Genomic DNA, 18,630 nt, shown 5'->3' on the forward strand with positions numbered 1-18,630 from the left:
TGTGGAATGGCATTGTAGTGGGCTGCAATAACAAGGGGCTGTTCAGATACTGTTGGGTTTTCATTCGTGGCCTATCAAAGTAGCATTGATGACAGGATGTTTTATGTTGACTAGCCTGGGTGCATGCAGTCTTTTAAGATGCCTCTTTGACCTAGAGCTTGTGATTCTAGCACCTCCTGAATGGAAATGACCCTTGCTCTCAGAAGTTCTGGACCTTTGTAACACTGGCTTTCCATTTGTTTGGTCATTGCATTAAGCTACTCTTTTCAGAATTAACTCATCCCCACCCCCAAAGTGTGATTCCCTTTTAGCCGTTTGTACTGCCAGTGTTTGTGAAGGGGTCTTGCTGCTACATTGTAGGATGGCATCACTGCTTAGGGTCTTAACATAGCAGAGCCAACTTTGGACATTACCAGAAGGTGTAGGGTGCAGCCATTGATTTACATAGCATCTGAAGTGTTCCCTTTCTCCCTATACACTATTCTTAAAGGGAGGTGCTATAAACATGCAAGGTAATGGATCTTTTGTTGTACAGTAGCTGCCACTGTTACACCAGTTCTTCTGTTTGACTGCAGGAAGACATCTCCCTCAGTGGCTACCAGAAGCACGTGTCATCCTGTTCTGCCCCAGCTCCTCTGACTGCAGCGGAACAAGAGCTTCAGCAGATCCGAATCAATGAGGTGAGAGGCGGGACACTGGGATGCTTGTGCACATGACCACTAGTAGTGCTTGTTCCACTTGCAGTTTTCTATTGGGACTGTTATGTCTTGGAGGTCTGCCCATATTAGATTGGGGTTTAATATAACCTGGGAGTAGGGGGCTCAGCACTGTACAGAACTCATTTGGTACTCTCTGTCTTTTCTGTTGTAGTCTTCCGAATGCTGTTTTCCTTTTTCCTTCATGCTGCTTTAAAATAAAGATGTACCTAAACGATTTTCCAACTGCCAGATTTGAGCTTTAGGACCTTCCTCACACTTCCCGTTGACGTTCAGATCAGTTGATGGCTTTGCAGCGAACATGGGCCAGCCGGCTTTCTCATTTATGCTGCCTTAAGCCTTAGGGATGTTAGCATCTTTTGGAGATATGGCAAAGGTGAAGAACCCTGCAAGCAGTCAGTCAGAAATGACCTTCTGGTATTTCCAGGGGCAACTTATAAGTACGGAAACGCAGACACACAAATTTGTGGCAAGCACTATCTGGGAGACAGGGAGGGACATTGTGTTGCCATAAAAGTGAGTCCTGGTGGAAAGGGAGCAGGTAGGAAAGGATGAGAATGATCAGGATCTGCCCTCCCCATATTCAAAGTGAAGAGTATGAGCTGAAGTGAAGAGGTTTCACCCACAGGTGCAATGAGTATAGACCAAGGTGGAGAGGCAAAAGCTGCTACCTGTAAAATGATGGCGAACAGGAATGAATGTGATGGGATAGGGAAATGTGGGCCAAGGGTTCCCTCAGCATGGATCCATGAAGAGAAGCTACTGTAACATCTGATCTCTCCAGATGGGGTTGGATAGATCTGCATTTGATGCCAGCTGAAAGTTTGGTTGTTTGGAAACATGGATTTTTACAGTAAACGGCTCAGTGTCACTAATATATGCAAGCATTACACTTCCTTGAAAGAATACTGTTCGGGGGCTGCTGCTTTGGCTGGCTATAGATCTAGGTAGCACTGAAAGTTACACAGGATATTTTTGCTGAATTTTCCAAACGTTCACTTAGGTGTTGCCCCTTCTAGTTGTTTGCTCTGCATTAGTGCCACAAAACCGACTTGCTGTTTCTGTTCCAGCCACATATGAGATGTGGTGTGAATGCCAGTGTTATCGAGTTAAGATAAATATACTAGCTTAAAAGAAGTAATTTTGCTTCGGTTTAGGAAAGATTGTTGTGCACTTTGAGCACAAAAACCTTACTTCTTAATTTCTTTCTTTTTTTCCATAAATTTTTATCTGGTTTTAACACATAATAGGGTAGGAAGGATACAAGAGATGGGATAAGACATAAAGGGAAGTTCCATCCAGTTTATATAATAGCTGTTACAAATTTTCCATCTTAATTCTTTGTTTCCAGATCTCTTTCGTTTATATATTTACTAAAGCTAGTGATGCTTAATCAAATTGCCAAAAAACTTCTATAATGATTCCTGAAAACAGTCAAGTTCTATACAGTTCAAGTTAGAGTTTCTTCAAGTTTATAATAGTTATATTTATGGTTCATGGTCCTCAAAGTTTCTTTCCACCCAGTTATAAAATGGTATCCAATTATCTCTCACTTTTTGTTACTTCGGTCTTTTAACAAGTCTGACAATATATCAATTTCTATTTCAAAATTTTTGGTCAAAAGTTCATTTTCCGTTGATATCTCTGATTTCTTCCAGTACTTAGCATAAAGAATTCTTAACTATATGTATAATTAAGTGATTAACTTTCTTATCTGTTACATCAGGCATAGTATTAAGCAAAAACGCTTCAGGTTTGAATGGCAGTGGTATCAAACATATTTTTTGTAACATTTTATGTACCCTACTCCAATATAACATCACCTCTTTACACTTCCACCAAACATGAAAAAAGCTTCCCACCCGTATCTGACATTTCCAGCATGTGTCAGACATATCAGGGTACATTCTGGCTAATTTCTCTGGCATTATATGCCATGTATAGAATAAAACTGTATCAAACATTGATTGTTCGGCATCGAACCCCTGAGGTTTATCTTTAGCATAAAGATGCATCCATATCAGATTTTAACCTTCTGGCTGTTGGGAAGGTGAGCAGGACCAAAATGTCTTTATAATGACTTCCACACCACATACTTCTTTTCCTCAGTTAAAAAATACCCAGTCCATTTCAATAGTATATCTCCTGTTTTTCCTGCATCCCTTTGTTCAGCAATGCAGTTAAAGAGTTCCAGCCCAGTTATCATTGCTTATTCTGCTCCCTTCTCTAAATATGCCTATGGATGTTTCCAAGCCCTCTCCCCGCCCCCTGTTTTGCCTCTGCATGGCTGAGTGGTTATGACAGCCTGTGAAGAGAGTTCTTCTCTGTTCAGTGCTCCTTTGCCGGGTCACTGTGCATGTGATTTGGTGTCTTTGTGGCAGGCAAGATGTCAGCTTTGTTTTGAGTGCCTCTCACCGAACTACCACCCATGAAAGTCAAAATAGCCCGCTCAGATCTTGCTGCGCTTTCTTTCTTTCTGCTTTGACACTATAGCCAGTGTACTTTTGGTCCCATGGACAGATTTTGCCTTAGACAGCATTTTCCTCTGCCTCTCAACCAGTGCTTGACTGGCAGCTGATTTCCAGGTCTTTACCTGACCTGAATTCTTGATGGAACCTCAGGCCTTATGCATGCCAAGTATGGGTTCTGGCCAGTGTTCCCTCTAAGCTGAGTTAGTGTGAGCTAGCTCACAGTTTTTTAGCCTCCGGCTCACACATTTTTGCCTTAGCTCAGGAAGGGTGGCTCCAGAGCAAACTAATTTACGCAGTAGCCAACTCACTCGCTCACAACTTTAATGCCAGGAGCTCACAAAGCAGAATTTTTGCTCACAGGACTCCACAGCTTAGAGGGAGCATTGGTTCTGGCACTCAAATATGTTCCACTCCCTCTTTCGAAACGTCATCTGTGCTCCCTGCAGAGCTCATAGGGGCCAGTATAATCTGCAGCAAAACATAAGCCTCAGCTGTGGGGATCAGTAGTTCAGAAGCCCTCCTTTGAATCCCCCTCAGTATGGACATGTGGCTAGAAAGCCCAGAATTAATTCTCAGAGTGGATTGTATCTCGGGTCGCCAACCTCTAGGTGGAGCCTGGTGATCTCCCAGATGAACAGTGGATCTCTAAACTACAGAGAAAGACTGGAGAAAATGGTGGCTTTGGAAGGCAGGCTCTCTGGCATCCCATCTCTTCTGAGGTCCCTGCCCTCCCCAGGGTCCACCCCCAAATCTCCAAGCATGTCCCAGCCTGGAGTTGGCAACCCATTCCATGCTGGCTCTTTCCCAGCATTCGCTTTCCATGCACCTTGTGCAAGACAGATATTACCCCTCCTATGCACTGGCTGGCGACTGTATTGTGATGCATGCTAGCAGGTTGCGCCTGTCACTCCGTAAAAGTAGGCATTGCTCATCAGACAATAGCCTTGCAGTCTGGTAAGGGTCTGTGCCTTGCCTTTACAGCACATATTTAAGACGAAAGTATCTTTGAGCATGGGTAGATTGCCTTCATATAGTTCGCAATTGCTGTTAGAGAGGTTTCTGTTCAGAAGGCATGACTTCTGGCTGCTTTCAGCCTTCTGTCCTCTGTTTTTGTTAACCAGTGATATTGCTGAGACTTGTTTTACTACAAGGCTTCCTTAGTTTTGCTTGATTTAAGCTACTTTTTGCCTGTATCTTGCAGGGGAAAACAGCCCAGGTAAGTGCTTTCTGTTGCTTGCTTGCCTGCTTTCTTTCTGTTGTTTCCTCTCCTGTTTCTCTGAGTGACATATAAGGACTAAACTAGGGTGTGCCAACTTGGAGGCTGGCATTCAAGATTTTAAGGTAACACAATCTCTGGTACAGTATATAGAAGTCACGTAACTAAGGCCCTTTGTGGGAGGGAAAGCAGCTTGGTGTAGCTTGATCTCGGAAGCTAAGCAGGGCTCATACTTGGAAGGGAGGCCACCAAGGAAGGCTTTGCAGAGGAAGGCAATGGCAAACCACCTCTGCTTTTCACTTGCCTTGAAAGCCCCTTGCTGGGGTTGCTGTAAGTCAGTAGTGATTTGATAGCAATATGGTGTAAGGCCCTTCATCCCTTGAACAATTCAGAAAATAAAATTCTACTGGTATCTTTGCTAATGCATTTATGTATATTTTATACATGTACAGCACATTCTTATTTAGGCCTGGTTATACTTAGTCAGGAAGACAAACTGTTGATGATGAGCGCAGCACCCATTCTAAAGTAAACATGATAGGATTAAACTTAAATGAGGAACAATAAGGGATATGTGCTTAAATTAAGCTTCAAAGTCCCATCAAGTTTAATAATCAATCTCTGGAATTCTGTGGGCAAAATAAAGGGGTAAATATTCCTTCAAAAGGGAAAGGAAGAAACAAGGGTGTGATGTGGCTTGCTTTACTATAGATTGGTTTTCTACACCTAATGCATGTGTGTTTCTTTGTGCAGTGCTGCTGTGTTCTTTTACCCCAAAGAAAGGCGAAGGAATTCTTGGAGTGTTGGAGGGTTGTTTTTGTCTTTTATGACTTAAAATGGGGCAAAGTTCAGGGTACAAAATGTTGGGAATTGCTGAACTTTCCTATCCTTGTAGCATTGAGGCTAAGTGTCTTCATCCTAGTTTCGTGTACTATTTGGTCTGTAGTAGTATGATATTCTTATAGTTTTGTAATACAAAAAAAACCTGTATAAGGAGCCTAGAAACCATGGGAGAGATTAACAGAACAATCCTATGCAAAGTATTCCCATTGAAACCCAGTAGACTTGTACTGGAATAACTATATGAGATTGCACTCTAAATATTCATGGATCCCACTGTAATAAAATGACATCTTCAGTACTCTTTAAGTCCTTTCAGAGTTGTACATGGCTGTTGCTCTCTGTTCACGTGAAATATAGCACTTTGGCACTTTGTTTTTCAGATTCAGGGGATGTTAGTTTTGTATCTCTGTCTCCATTTCTTAGTATAATTCAAACAAGGTTTAGCAATGGCTTGTGAAAAATTCCAAATCAGATAGATTCACCTTGCATGAGTTCTTTTAAAAAAATTATTTGAGTGACACGTTAGGTCACATTAGGTTTTAGAATGTGGTATCTAGTCAGGTGCTGTATCCTAAATAAAATCTTCAAACAATAGTTTGGGAATTAAAAAGAAATCAAGTCAAATCAAAAACAGTTGTGAATTTTGGAGAGCATTAGAAACAAAAGCAGTGGTTGTAACAACAATCAATGCAGGATTGCCAGTTCTTTGCAGTGTTATTGTCAGTATTGGCCAGCACCCTGGAATGGCTGCTGTTTGTATTAGGCTGCTCTAGAACTGGTGTAGTTATGAGGTCCCTCTCTTATTTTTCCAGTACAAAGCTGGAAAAAATACACAATGTGCCCTATCTTGCCCTGTAATACTACACTAGTGCAAAGACTTTGATCAGGAACCTAAAATATAACAGCACTGTAATCAATGTTCCCTCTAAGCTGTAGAGTCTTGTGAGCAAAAATTCTACTTTGTGAGCTACTGGCATTAAAGTTGTGAGCAAGCGATTTGGCTACTGCATAAATTAGTTTGCTCTGGAGCCATCCTTCCTGAGCTGAGACAAAAATGTGTGAGCCGGAGGCTAAAAAACTGTGAGCTAGCTCACACTAACTCAGCTTAGAGGGAATACTGACTGTAATCCTACTTTGTTTTGTTTCTTCTCTTCTCTTTTTTGTGTTTATTGCTTTTATTGCATACATAAAGAGTAATCTGTAGATGGATGTTTACATAAAGTGCATTAGAGAAATTTGGATGTCATATTTGGCTGAGTTCCAGGGGGCAGGCTTAAACCTTGGGAATTTCTTGACTTTAAGCATGGTTCCTTCAACCAGTTCACATGCATGCTACATAGTCTCTGCCTTGGAGCACCCTTCCTCTTCCACTAAGGCATCTGTTTGAATAGGGGCCCATTGAAAACTATTGGTCATGGGCGAACAGACGTTTTAGAAGAGGAAGTGCAAACCATGGCAGAGACTTAGCTTGTACAAGTGTGCCTGGTCATAGGATCCAACCCAGTATCTTGCATCATTACTATAGGCATTAGGAGACTGAAACTTTAATCCTAGTCAAATTTTCAGTCCACTTAAATAAAAATAAGGTGCCATAAAATTCTATTTTAATGTGACCTTTTAATTTTACAAAGTTTGGTGTGTTTTTTTAAACCCCCAAGGGGGAAATTTTATTATTTTTCATAAGACTACTGAACTACAACGGAAAATATAGGGAGGGACTACAACTAGGGATAAAGGAATGATACCCACACTAACTAAAAACCCAAGAGAAGGAGATCCTTTCCGTGTTAAGCTATATGTTAGTAATAAAAGTGTTAGTCACACAATATACTTGTAGAGTTCTTGTTTTACTTCTATGTTAGTAAATTAATTTTACAATATTTTGGATTTGCTGTTTTTAACGTTCTTCAAAGCATTTGCAATTTGCATATTAGGCTATCACAGAAGTGGCTGGTGGCCAAAGGCCAAAACCAGTTCTTAAGAGGCCATCTAGTTGGTAACCTGAAGATGAAATAGGTGTGGAGAAAATATCATTCTAGTCACAGATTTGTTGGTAAGTCTTTTTAAGAGGTGGCCATTGACTTGCTTCAAGAAAATTAGGTGCTGATTGGGGTCTTAGTGTTATGCTAATTAGACAAGACACTCAGTGACTTAAACCAAACAGACCTTGCTGTGTCACTGCAGGATTGGTGGATAAGTGGTTTGGATTTGCATACTGTAGTAGCTTGGCTTTATTATAAAATGTTAAGTAACAAAGTTGATTATTCAGTTGTAAAGTGCTACTCCAGAGCAATATACCAGACTCTGGCCCATTTCACACATTACCAAAAAGATGAATTCCAAGTTTCCATTGCAAAGTTGCCCACATGGTGTATAACAATGGAAGGACACTGGCATTTCTGAAAGCACATGATGAACACGCCTCCTTTATACCTTTGTGTGCCTTGTACCTCATTGTCGTCTTCTTTGTTTTGCTTTCTGTCATTCTGTTCCCTGAGTGCTTTTGTTTCTAAGGCAAAGGAGTTCTGTTGCAGTTTAGTATTTAAACACCTTCAGCACCTGTTTAACTGGTCCATGTGAACGCCATAGAAGGCTTGGCATCAGTACATGAAGCTGTTTCATGGTCCTCCTGAGGATAAAGGCCAAGACTTGCACAAACATTCATGTATTAATGTAAGCTTGTCCTTAGTGCAGCCAAACACTTTGAACTCTTTCTGTATTTAAGCAGATCTTTCTAAGAGAGTTTATCATGGAGCTAACCTTGTTGCCATTTTTGTTCCCATATGCTCCAAGGATCTTCATTCTCTGGCCTCCAGCAGTGAGATGGTAGGCCCTGTTCCTCAAAGTCTCTACATTTGCCTTCACTTTTTTAGTACTAAATCCCAAGACAATCCTACATTTGTGAGAGAGTAATGTGAGCATCTGTTGGTTCCAGTTCCACATTGAGTTGCTGATCCAGTTTCTCCTCTTCACATATATCCCCAGGACCCAAACTTCCAGGACCTGCCTTACACTGAGATGGTAGGCTGGACACTTGTGTGTATTTCCCTTCCTTCCAGTGCTGTGTTGCCTTTTGGAGCTTTTTCTTTTATGTGTGGCAGCTCTCAAAGCTCTCTCAAAGCTCCAGCCCTCTCCTAAAGGAGAGAGTATTGCCACTTGGCAGAAGTCACTTGACCCTTTGTTCTGTAACTGCAGCCTCTTTACGCTGTTGGAGTAATAGTTTCCTGCCTCTTGACTCAGAGGTATGTAGAGTAGCAGTTAAGAATGTGAGTTGGAAAGTCCCTGATTCAAATCTCATCTCGGACTTACACAAGACACTCTTAGTGCCCCCCCCCCTCAGCAATATAGAAAGGTTACTATACTAATAAGCTCTCTAAATACTCTATAGAGTCATATTAATGCTTAGTGTGGCTATTGCTGTTCCTTGAAATAAGACTAATTAAACTGGGTATTTGTTTTCGTCAAGAAACCAGTGGGACTTTATAGTAGGGTTGCTTGTTTCTCACCTGGCTGTGCCCCTTTTGATCTATTATGAAAGGGGACATATTGAGGTGAGAGTGGGGCAGTCTCTTTAGCATCTGCATTGTTGCTCTGCATTTAAAAAGCCTGCTGTGACTGCACTTTTGAGTTGCAAACCTCCTAAGTGAACTGGTTCTTTAGTCACCCTAGACTCTGTTTATACAGTAAAGTGAAGGTTGTGGCTAAAATTCGAGATCCTATTGAGTGTTGTTTACTTATGTTGCTAGTACAAATGGCTTCAAGTGTTTTGATAGAATATAAATTGAGCCATTATTTCCTAAAGGAAAATGAGTTAGCATCAAAGGTACCCTTGCTGTTCATGGAAGAATCTGCCACTCGCAGAAGACCAGTGAGAGTTGATAGGAAAGTACGCCCCCATTAAGTTGTACATTTATTGAGGAAGTGGAGGAGGCCATTTATGCTGTCCATTGTTCAACTTGCAAATGTAGATAAAGCTATTAAATACCAGCATCTCTTGTGAACTGTTTCTCTTCCCAGGGTCCTCATCCAATGAAAGTATTTGGCTACATACTTGGTTGGGTGTTTTTTTCTCTCCAAATGTTGACTCCTGCTGCAGCCAACAGTCAAAGCCATTGTGTGCTCTGCATTGAAAAATTACAACATCCTCTTTGCGTACAATATAAAAGTTATTACAAAACCTGAAATTATTTGGCAGCAGTTTTGCACTTGGTTGCATGCACTTGGTCTCACTGAAATTATCACACAGAAGTGACTGAAGCCATAGTCTTCAAGCCTAGGTAGGATATGAAGAAATAGAGTGCTTATCAAAGTTGTGGTAGAATCCATTGCAGAAATGTGCAGCCAGAACTAACTGACATCTCTGCCTAGCTTAATAAAACAGCCATGTAATTCCCGTGTAGTGAGGATTTAGAACAACTGTATTCTACTGTGATAGCCACAGTGCCATCCTAAGCAGAGTTACACTTTTCTAAACCTACTGACAACTTTGATTGGCTTAGAATGGCATCTCTACTTAGGATGTCATTGTTAGTGACGTGTTTAGAGTCCAAGCCAGAATGTGCAAGAGCTTTCGGATAATTCTTGTTTCAGTCACCACGTGACTCTGTTTCCCTGTATTCTGTGTGACAGATGGTAGTGGGCTGTTGCTGCTGCCCATCAACGGTTGAATACCCTCACCTTGAGGAGGTAGGCTGTGTTGCCCGTATTATATTTTCAGTTCCTTATGAAGGATTCTTTCTCTTCATTCCCAATTTGGTCTCATCCTTTTTCATATTCTCTCAGAGAGACAAAGAAACAAATTTCCAACAAATCAGTGTGTGACTTGTTTTTATATTAATTGTAAATAGGAATGATATTTTCTAAACTGCCATGAGAGAACTGTGAAGGATACGTGATCCCATGGGTGGCATGAATTCCAATAGAAAGAATCCAATTTCCTGCTTTCCTTTTTGAAGTGAATTTGGTGGTGAGTGGACTTGACGCCTGCTTAATCAAGAAGGTCACTAGAAAACCACATTGCAGTCTGGCTGTTTCCCTCCATTTTGAGGGTTTGCTCTGTGGAACCTTCCTTGTATAAAATGTTTAGATGCTAGTGTGGCAAATGCAAAATAGCCCTTTGAAAGTGACTTTACCTGCTTAACATTTGAATTTCCCAGACAGTTATCAAACTCAGATACACATACAACAGGCTGTTCATTTGATGAATATAATGATATTTCTGTTACAGACATTCAAATGTTTAAAGCATCTCCACAAACATATTAAGGGGGGGAAATTAATTTTAAGAGCATGGCAGTACTCCATAGAAAGCAGAACTGGGAAACCCAGATTTCTGATTCCTTTCTTGTGATAGTGAATTTTGGAGGGTCATTTGGGAAATGCAGTTGTATAGTAAGGATTCATTTGTAAATGGTTAGTGTGGAGAGGATCTAAAAAGAAAAAGTGAAAAGCAATATCACTTCTTCTTTTTAAGCAAGCATGTAGCACCTTTCTTTTTTTTTCTTTCTGAAGTCCCTGACGGTTATGAAGCTGTTTGCAAGAACAAGAAGATACATGATTAATTTGTGGGGATTTTACCGAACAGGAAAAGCCATCAGTTTGTTAATTTGATGAATACATTGTCTTGAAGACTCCTGAGACAAGACTCACATGTGAAAAGAGTATATGTGAAGAGTGGAACCCATGAAAACAGCCAATCAGCAGCAAAAACAAGAAGGTGGCAAACCAAATACCAAAACAAGGAAACACTAAGTGGCCCTTGCCTCAGGATCCAGCAGGGGCTAGGCCAGGCTGACATCCCTGAAACAGATATCAGAGTACGGAAAGGAAGAGAAGGCTGCAGGACGGAGCAAGCCTCTTCCCTCTAGTCTGAGGCCAACCTCAAAATGGGTGGGAGTATCCAAGTGCAGGTCATCTGGACGTGTCCAGAGGAACTTCGTGTAGTCCAAGTTATTTAATTATCATGTAATATGAGCACACGAGAACGGACAAAACAGTTTTTGTTCAGTTGATGTGTGACTGCTATTTAATCCCCCTAACCCTAGTATGAAGAACTTTTATTTCATTTATTTATAGGCCAACTTTCTCGCTGAGACTCAAGGCAGGATTGCGCAGCATAAAACGATGCAGTCAAACAGCATGAGACATCCAACAAGCAATGCAGTAGGGCTAGGATCACAAAAATGTAGAAACAGTGGGGAAAAAGTATCAGGCATGCTATGTCATGAGAAATGCAAAAAAAGAAAAAGAAAGAAATAGAATGTCAGAAGCCAGGGAGGGGCTGTGGTTCAGTGGTAGAGTATCTGCTTGGCATGCCAGGTTTAGTCCTCAGCCTCTTCAGTTAAGGATCTGGCAGCAGCTGATGTAAAAGACCCCTCCCTGAGACCTTGGAGAGCTGCTGCCAGTCTGAGTAGACAGTACTCATTTTGATGGGTCAAGGGTCTGATTCAGTATAAGGCGGCTTCATGTGTTCCAGTAGAAAATAAGGCAATAAGAACAAGATAAATGAGACTCCTCGAGACAAAGTTTTGGCCTCCAGAGCGTCTTCAAGGGATTGGGGTGACCTGAGAGGCTCTGGAATGCTTGGTTTCTAGAAGACTAGTTAAGTGCTGAGGAGAATGAGCTGGGGCTCGGAAGGTGCAAGCAACTAGTGAGGACTAGTTTCTCTTGCTGCTTTTGCCTTCTGTGCTCCACTTGACCATTCTCAGCACTGGGGAGTGTTCATCAGGAACCATACCAGGTTTTGTTTGTTTTTAGTTTCCAAGAACTGTTCTTGCTTAGCATGATAAATAAGATCATGTTCCCAGCTCCTCATAAGTCACACCCCTTCTTCAGCTACGGCACAGGTGAAAGTCACTGTGTGGCTGGCCCAGGAATTCCAAGCAAGGGGGGGGGGAGGTACACAGGATACCGAGTACTTTTGTATTGCTCTTCAGGGCTGCAAAGTAGGCTCAGACTTGCCCAGCCTTGTGCCTGTGATGAGATGTTCAAAGGCCACTGTGATACCTATTGCAGTGCATCTCCCTTACTCGGAACAGCTGTAGTAAGGCTTCAACATTGCTGGGCAAATTTTAAAAATTGAATTTTTTTCCCCCCTGGGTCTTCCATTTCTTGGTTTTTCTAATAGTGCCTAATACATGTTCCTCCCTATACTAGATCCTTTTGCCTTCTGCTTTTGATAAGTCCCAAGGTATATTTGGGTGGAACTGAGATTTTTGACTAGCCACATAGAAACACGGCTCTTTTCTTTTAATAGCTAATCAAGACCGCTTCAGGGTTTGAACGCATAAACCACCGCGAAACTGAAATTACTTTGTGATCTTAAACAAGAAATAAAAATGTAAATTTCCCCATACAATGGAAAGTGATAATTGTGCTACTTGGCAAAAAATAAACCCCAGCACCGGTTCCATTATCAAGAATGAAAGTGAGATATTGATGGTTGTTCAATGAAGCGTGTGACCTATTTCTCACTCCTCTGTAACGCATGAAGCTCATCATTCATGATTCCCCCCGCCCCACCACACAGTGATGCTGTGTGACGTCTTATGAGGCTATTTTTCTACTGAGTTGTTTTAGAAAGAAAAATGTGTTTTCATCTGTTTTCATTCTGTTTTAAGATGCAACATTCTTACTGTAACATGTTTCAGAGCATAGCAGGAAACCATCTATTTATTCGCCCCCAAATAAACTTGTCTGGTTAAAAACATTCGGACTTTTTGGATAAAGATCAAAAATAGATTTTCCAGTTATTGTTTTCATCTGTCGCTGGTGTCTACAGCATACCTCATGAAAACAAAACTGACACTTTCCCATCAGCCCTTGAGGATTTAGCTTTTACCGTTGCCTGTGAATGAGATTTGATAAAGCCAATCCTGCCCAGAGACTCTTTCCTTTGCATTGTAGTAGGAAAAATACTGCCCAGTCCTTGGTTGCAAAACTGCCTCAGGCTAGAAAATCAGGCACTTGGCTCTAACTAGTGCCAGAAAACAGCCTGCCTCTTTGTTCCAGCATGGGGGCAGACACCACCACCCCATCCCCTCCATTACATTTGGAGGAAGCTGCTGTCCCAAGCAAGGCCCTTTTCAAGGTGGGGAAGCTATTGGGAGGAAAGCAGAACTGGCATTGCCATTGACCCTGTCCGGGGGGATGTGGGGGGGGGGGCGTCATCTGAAACGTGCTTATTACAAACTGAGATCCATTGGACTCCATAGCCCATTTGGCTTTTTAAGAAAGATTCAACAAGTTCCTGAAGAGACAACAGAATAGATTCTTGGTCTTGTTTAAAATATTTTAATGTTTTAATCGAATCATAACATTAATAGCTACGTTTATTTTAGTGTGTGCCACAACCAGGTGCTGCACAGAAATGATCAAAGTGGGGTTGTGTCCAACAGTCTGCAATCTAATAATGATGAAAACAAAAAAGAGAGTGAGACAATAGAGGAGGAGTAAAGCCAAATTAGTTGTAAACATTAAGGGATAATTATCCTGCATTCATTTTGCTGTTTGTTTATGAATGCTAAACAGTCTTTTAGATAGTTTATTCTTATAACTGACTTTTAAACATCTGGAAATTTATAATTCCCCCCCCCCCCAACTATTTTTAGCTTTGGTTGTGAAAACCAACAACTATAAACTAATTATTGTCCAAATGAAGAAAGACAAAATTAGGCTGGGAGTTGCTGTAGTCGCAGTCCTGAAACCCACCGTTAGATGGCTTCATTAACTGTAAGAAACCAGTGGGAACTGACCCTGAAATGTAGAAGGAACTAAGTGGAGTTGTTTGCTTTAAAGGGGTATCTGGTGACCAGTTTGCCCACATTTGTCTTGGTCCTCAGGTTATCTAGAGCTGTGCACATTCCAACAGGGGTTGTCCCCCCCCCCCCCCCAAGTAGGCATGCTAGAACACGCGGCTTCTTTCGTGACTTCATTGTCCCTGGGAAATGGCATGTTGCAAGACTCCATGCTAGGCAATTACTTGGACAGCAGGGATGAAAATGAATCTCCTTTAGGAATAGCATTTTGGAGTGCCGCTACTATAGGGCAGCTCTTGAGATCTGTTTATCATAGCACGGTGCCTCTTAATGGATGACTTGTGTGGTGTACTTTTCTTTCATATGCCACCTGCAGGGAGGTTACAACTCTCTCGCGTCAGTATTCTGGACACAAAGGAAGTTCACCTCAGTTGGAATGGCTGTTTTATCTGATTATTGTGCCCACTGTAGGTGGGGGAGCCCAGAATGGAGGAGGATTTTGAGGGGACAAATGACAGGAAGGAAAAGTAGTCAGTCTCACCTTTCAGCTCTTTGCAGGCCTCAAGGCTGCTTTTCAGTTAAGAAGTGCTCAGCTGTACGTAATTTGTAGTTCCCTCCCTAAGGTGCAATCTGTTCAAAGTCTTTGCCCATGTGCAACAGCAGCCCTTGGCAACATGCTCTTTCCTTCAAGGCGTGCAAAAGCTTGCAAGTGCCTCCAGTACCTGAGTACCAGCAGCATGGGTTTGCGCTTTGCTGTTATTCCTGTCCCTCTCATTTTCTAGCCTCCCCTGTTTCTTTAGTTTCATCTCTGTCCATTTTTGCCTTTCGTTGTCCTTGTTGTTGCCAGGTCAAGACGGAAATCAGCGTAGAGAGCAAGCACCAGACCCTCCAGGGGCTGGCTTTTCCCTTGCAGCCGGAAGCACAACAGGCCATACAGCTACTAAAACAGAAGAAAATCAATTATATCCAGCTGGTAAGGATCAGCTCCCTGATGCTTTTCACTTGGGTCTTCTTTACATACCACCCTGTGCGTTTTCTGTGCAAGGCCTGCTTGTGCAAGATTGCAGTCTTTCTGTCCTCCCTGCTTATCTCAAACTAAATGTAGTTCTGAAATATGCGTCCTTGCCTTTGTTTAAACAGAAACTGGACCTGGAAAGGGAAACCATAGACTTGGTGCACACGCATGCCACTGAGATAGCAGACCTGCCTAAAAGAATTCCGCAAGATTCTGCCCGCTATCACTTCTTTCTGTATAAGCATTCTCACGAGGGAGACTATCTGGAGTCGATCGGTAAGGACTGGGCAAACCTTGGGCTTCTGTGCTTTCATGGCTTAAAGAAACAAAGCGGGAGCAGACCAGAACCTTCCTCTGCCCTTTATAAACTTGAGATTGGATCCAGTGAACTGTGAACAGAATGAGCTCTTGGAACAGACCTCACCCCTTGTGGCCTCCAAGAAGCTGCTCTTGAAAGTTGGGGAAGCCCTCGGGGGCACAGTGAGATGTAATTCAGGGGTCTGGAGACCAATGCTCCCTCTAAGCTGTGGTCTCTTGTGAGCAAAAATTCTACTTTGTGAGTGACTGGCATTAAAGTTGTGAGCGAGCGATTTGGCTACTGCATCAATTAGTTTGCTCTGGAGCCCTCCTTCCTGAGCTAAGACAAAAATCTGTGAGCTGGAGGCTAAAAAACTGTGAGCTAGCTCACACCAACTCAGCTTAGAGGGAACACTGCTGCAGATTGAGGCTTAATCAATGAAAATCTTCACACACACACACACACACACACCCCACAAGCAATCTTGCAAGTGGAACAAGAGCCAGTGGAACCCCACACACACAAACTGCACCCTACTTTGTTCCTGAGGATCTGCTTGCCTTCGGCAGCGGCTTGTGGAACAGCAGAAGGCTGCAGGGTAAAAGGAGAGAGGACTGTTCCATGAACTTTTCCTGTTACCGTTGAATTGAACTAACTGTGGGGTTTCTGTCTCTACCCCCTATGAGGGAGGCATGAGGATGTGTTGTCTGACTGTATCAAGAGTTTCTGCATGTAGAGAGTGAGGTGTGATGGGTTTTCTGCATTAAAGAATACATATTTTAATTACTTTCTGTGGATCCGTATTTCCTTACACAATTCTGGACATTGCCAGTCTGCACCTCTGGAACCACCTGGTACATGAAGAGAAGACTGCCTAGCTGCAAGGCTTTTGTTCAAGATTTGGGGGGAGTATGTTCTACACTCTCTAGAATGGATTTCCTTTGTTGTATGATAGCCTTCTTGTTGCATGCATGACAATCACTCCCCCCTTACATAGGTGTGTGGACTTAAAGATCATGGAGCCCAGAGGCAGCTGACCTTCCTTCTCTTCCTTGCAGTGTTTATCTACTCCATGCCTGGTTACAAATGTAGCATCAAGGAGCGCATGTTGTACTCCAGCTGCAAGAGCCGGCTGCTTGACTCCGTGGAGCAAGATTTCGGCCTAGAGGTTGCAAAGAAGGTAAACTCTGATCTCCTCTTCCTTACAGTTGTTTTTAAGGAGGAGGTCCTGTTCATTCTTACAGTGGAAAGAAGATGGTTCAATAGCTGTATGTTCTTTTAAGTTGCTTGTGGGAAAGGGGGAAATGATGAGCTGGAGCAAGAGCTATTAAAGAGCTTTTATCAGAGCCAGTTTGGTGTAGTGGTTAAGTGTGCGAACTCTAATCTGGGAGAACCGGGTTTGATTCCCCACTCCTCCACTTGCACCTGCTGATGTGACCTTGGGTCAGTCACAAGCTCTGTCAGAGCTGTCCTTGAAAAAGAGCAGTTTCTGTCAGAGTTTTCTCAGCCCCACCCACCTCCAAGGGTGCCTGTTGTGGGGAGGGGAAGGGAAAGGAGTTTGTAGGCCGCTCTGAGACTCCAAGTGAAGGGCGGGGTATAAATCCAATCTCTTCTTCTTCTTCTTCTTCTTCTTCTTCTTCTTCTTCTTCATAATGGCTGTCTGCGTTGTTTGAGGCAAGAGCAGTGCCCCAAAAGGACTGGGTCACAACCAAGGATGTATCTGCATTTTGCACCATTGTTACACTGCAGCAGTCATGCACACTGGATTTTGCTGTGTGGACATTCCAGTTGCAAATAATTGCTATAGTGCAATGGTAGTACAATATCCATTGATGTGCAGTCATAGCCCAGGAGTAATTTCAGAATTCCTTGAACAGTCTGGAGCTCAAGTAAGAGCGTGTAGATCATAATGAGTTACTCCTTGTCACCGATGGGAACTGAAATGCTCAGACACACACGAGGATTTGATGGGACGGGAAGCAGCCGGGAAGGGTGGCGCAAGGACCAGCGCATGCTGCCATGGGGAGGATGTTGGTTGAGCCTCAGGGCAGCCAGTACTGAGGACTGTGATCCCTTTTCTCCCTGCACCAGATTGAAATTGACGACGGAGCTGAGCTGACTGCAGAGTTCCTGTATGAGGAGGTTCATCCTAAGCAGCATGCCTTCAAACAGGCCTTCGCCAAGCCCAAGGGGCCCGTGGGAAAACGAGGACAGAAGCGACTTATCAAAGGACCAGGCGAGAACGGTGAAGACAGCTAGAGCACAGTGGACAGGAGGGATGGGCCAGGGGGAGGGGCTGTGAATGTCTCTGCCAGCCTCCAGAATTGCAGCTCCAACCAAATCCATTTCTCTGCATTTGAGCCTGTCCACTGGACTCCAGAGGTTTCCCCTCCAGCTCTACTTTCACAATCACGGCCACTTGGTTTTGTCAGGGAGAGGGGAGGGTAGGCATCTGGGGGAGGGAGGAGGGAGGAGGAAGAAGGGGAACACTGAGTGTTGCTTTTTTCCTCTTCCCTCTTGCTCTCTCTCATGTAAACCTTGGGTGAGGGGGGAAATATCCCAGTCCTACTTTGAAACAGCACTTCAGCTGCTGCTCCTGTTAACTGCTTCACATTGTGACCTGGTTTACGTGGAAACTGCATCGCTCAAAGGACTTTGTTCACTGCTTGTCTGAGGGAGCTGCTTTTTGTGCAAAAGAGCAGTCCTACAAAATGAACCCTCCACATGCCCTTTTTCTCGTGGGTGCTGTTGGATGCATTTTTCACAAAACGGAATCCCGTGCTGTTAACACTGTCCCTTTCCAAGATGGCCTGTTTGCTTGGGAAGTGACTCGTACATACTGTGTGTTAAAATAAGGAGTGTGTCGCAAGGAGTCACACAGCGAGGCTCTCTCCCCACCCTACCCCACTTCTTTGGGGTTGTTCAGCTTAGGCCTGTGGATTTGGTGGGGAAAGTGCTAGAGATTAATGGGTGAGTTGTTCAAAAGGCAAATATGCATTTGGGAGAAGAAAACCTCTGCGTGGCAAAAGAGGAGCTGCTTTCCTTGACTCTTTTAGAAGCCTCGACAGTCGTGCCTTGCTACATAGCCTTGCTTGTGGCAAAAGAGTGGGTTTTCACCACATATCCATGCACGTCCCCAGGATTTCACTAAGACAGTTTTCTGTCACTGCCCACTTGGTGGTTTGTAAAGCTGCCAGTTTGGAGACAACTTGACTGATTTCCGTTCTTCCCCCAAAATCAAACAGCTCACTGCCTTAAAGTACAGCCACATGAGAAGAGAAGGTTTGGGGCGATTAAGAACAGGGGAGAGAAATC

General features: G+C 43.1%; 1 protein-coding gene across 3 annotated transcripts in view; it reads left to right on the top strand.

The window, feature by feature from the left end:
• TWF2 (twinfilin actin binding protein 2) overlaps positions 1–18,624 on the top strand; it is a 46,705-nt gene extending 28,081 nt beyond the window's left edge. For 2 of the 3 annotated variants that reach the window (XM_015420909.1, XM_015420911.1), the window contains exons 4-9: positions 576–680; positions 4,389–4,403; positions 14,850–14,975; positions 15,143–15,293; positions 16,374–16,495; positions 17,407–18,624. In XM_015420909.1, coding sequence (XP_015276395.1) covers positions 576–680; positions 4,389–4,403; positions 14,850–14,975; positions 15,143–15,293; positions 16,374–16,495; positions 17,407–17,574 — 687 coding nt within the window. In that variant the 3' untranslated portion in view covers positions 17,575–18,624. The remainder of the gene's footprint in view (positions 1–575; positions 681–4,388; positions 4,404–14,849; positions 14,976–15,142; positions 15,294–16,373; positions 16,496–17,406) is intronic. The other variant, XM_015420910.1, reaches the window with a different exon arrangement.
• The last annotated feature ends 6 nt before the right edge of the window (positions 18,625–18,630 follow it).

This window comes from Gekko japonicus, unplaced genomic scaffold (genome assembly GCF_001447785.1).
Source record: "Gekko japonicus isolate JY-2015 unplaced genomic scaffold, Gekko_japonicus_V1.1 scaffold2634, whole genome shotgun sequence".
NCBI lineage: Eukaryota > Metazoa > Chordata > Lepidosauria > Squamata > Gekkonidae > Gekko > Gekko japonicus.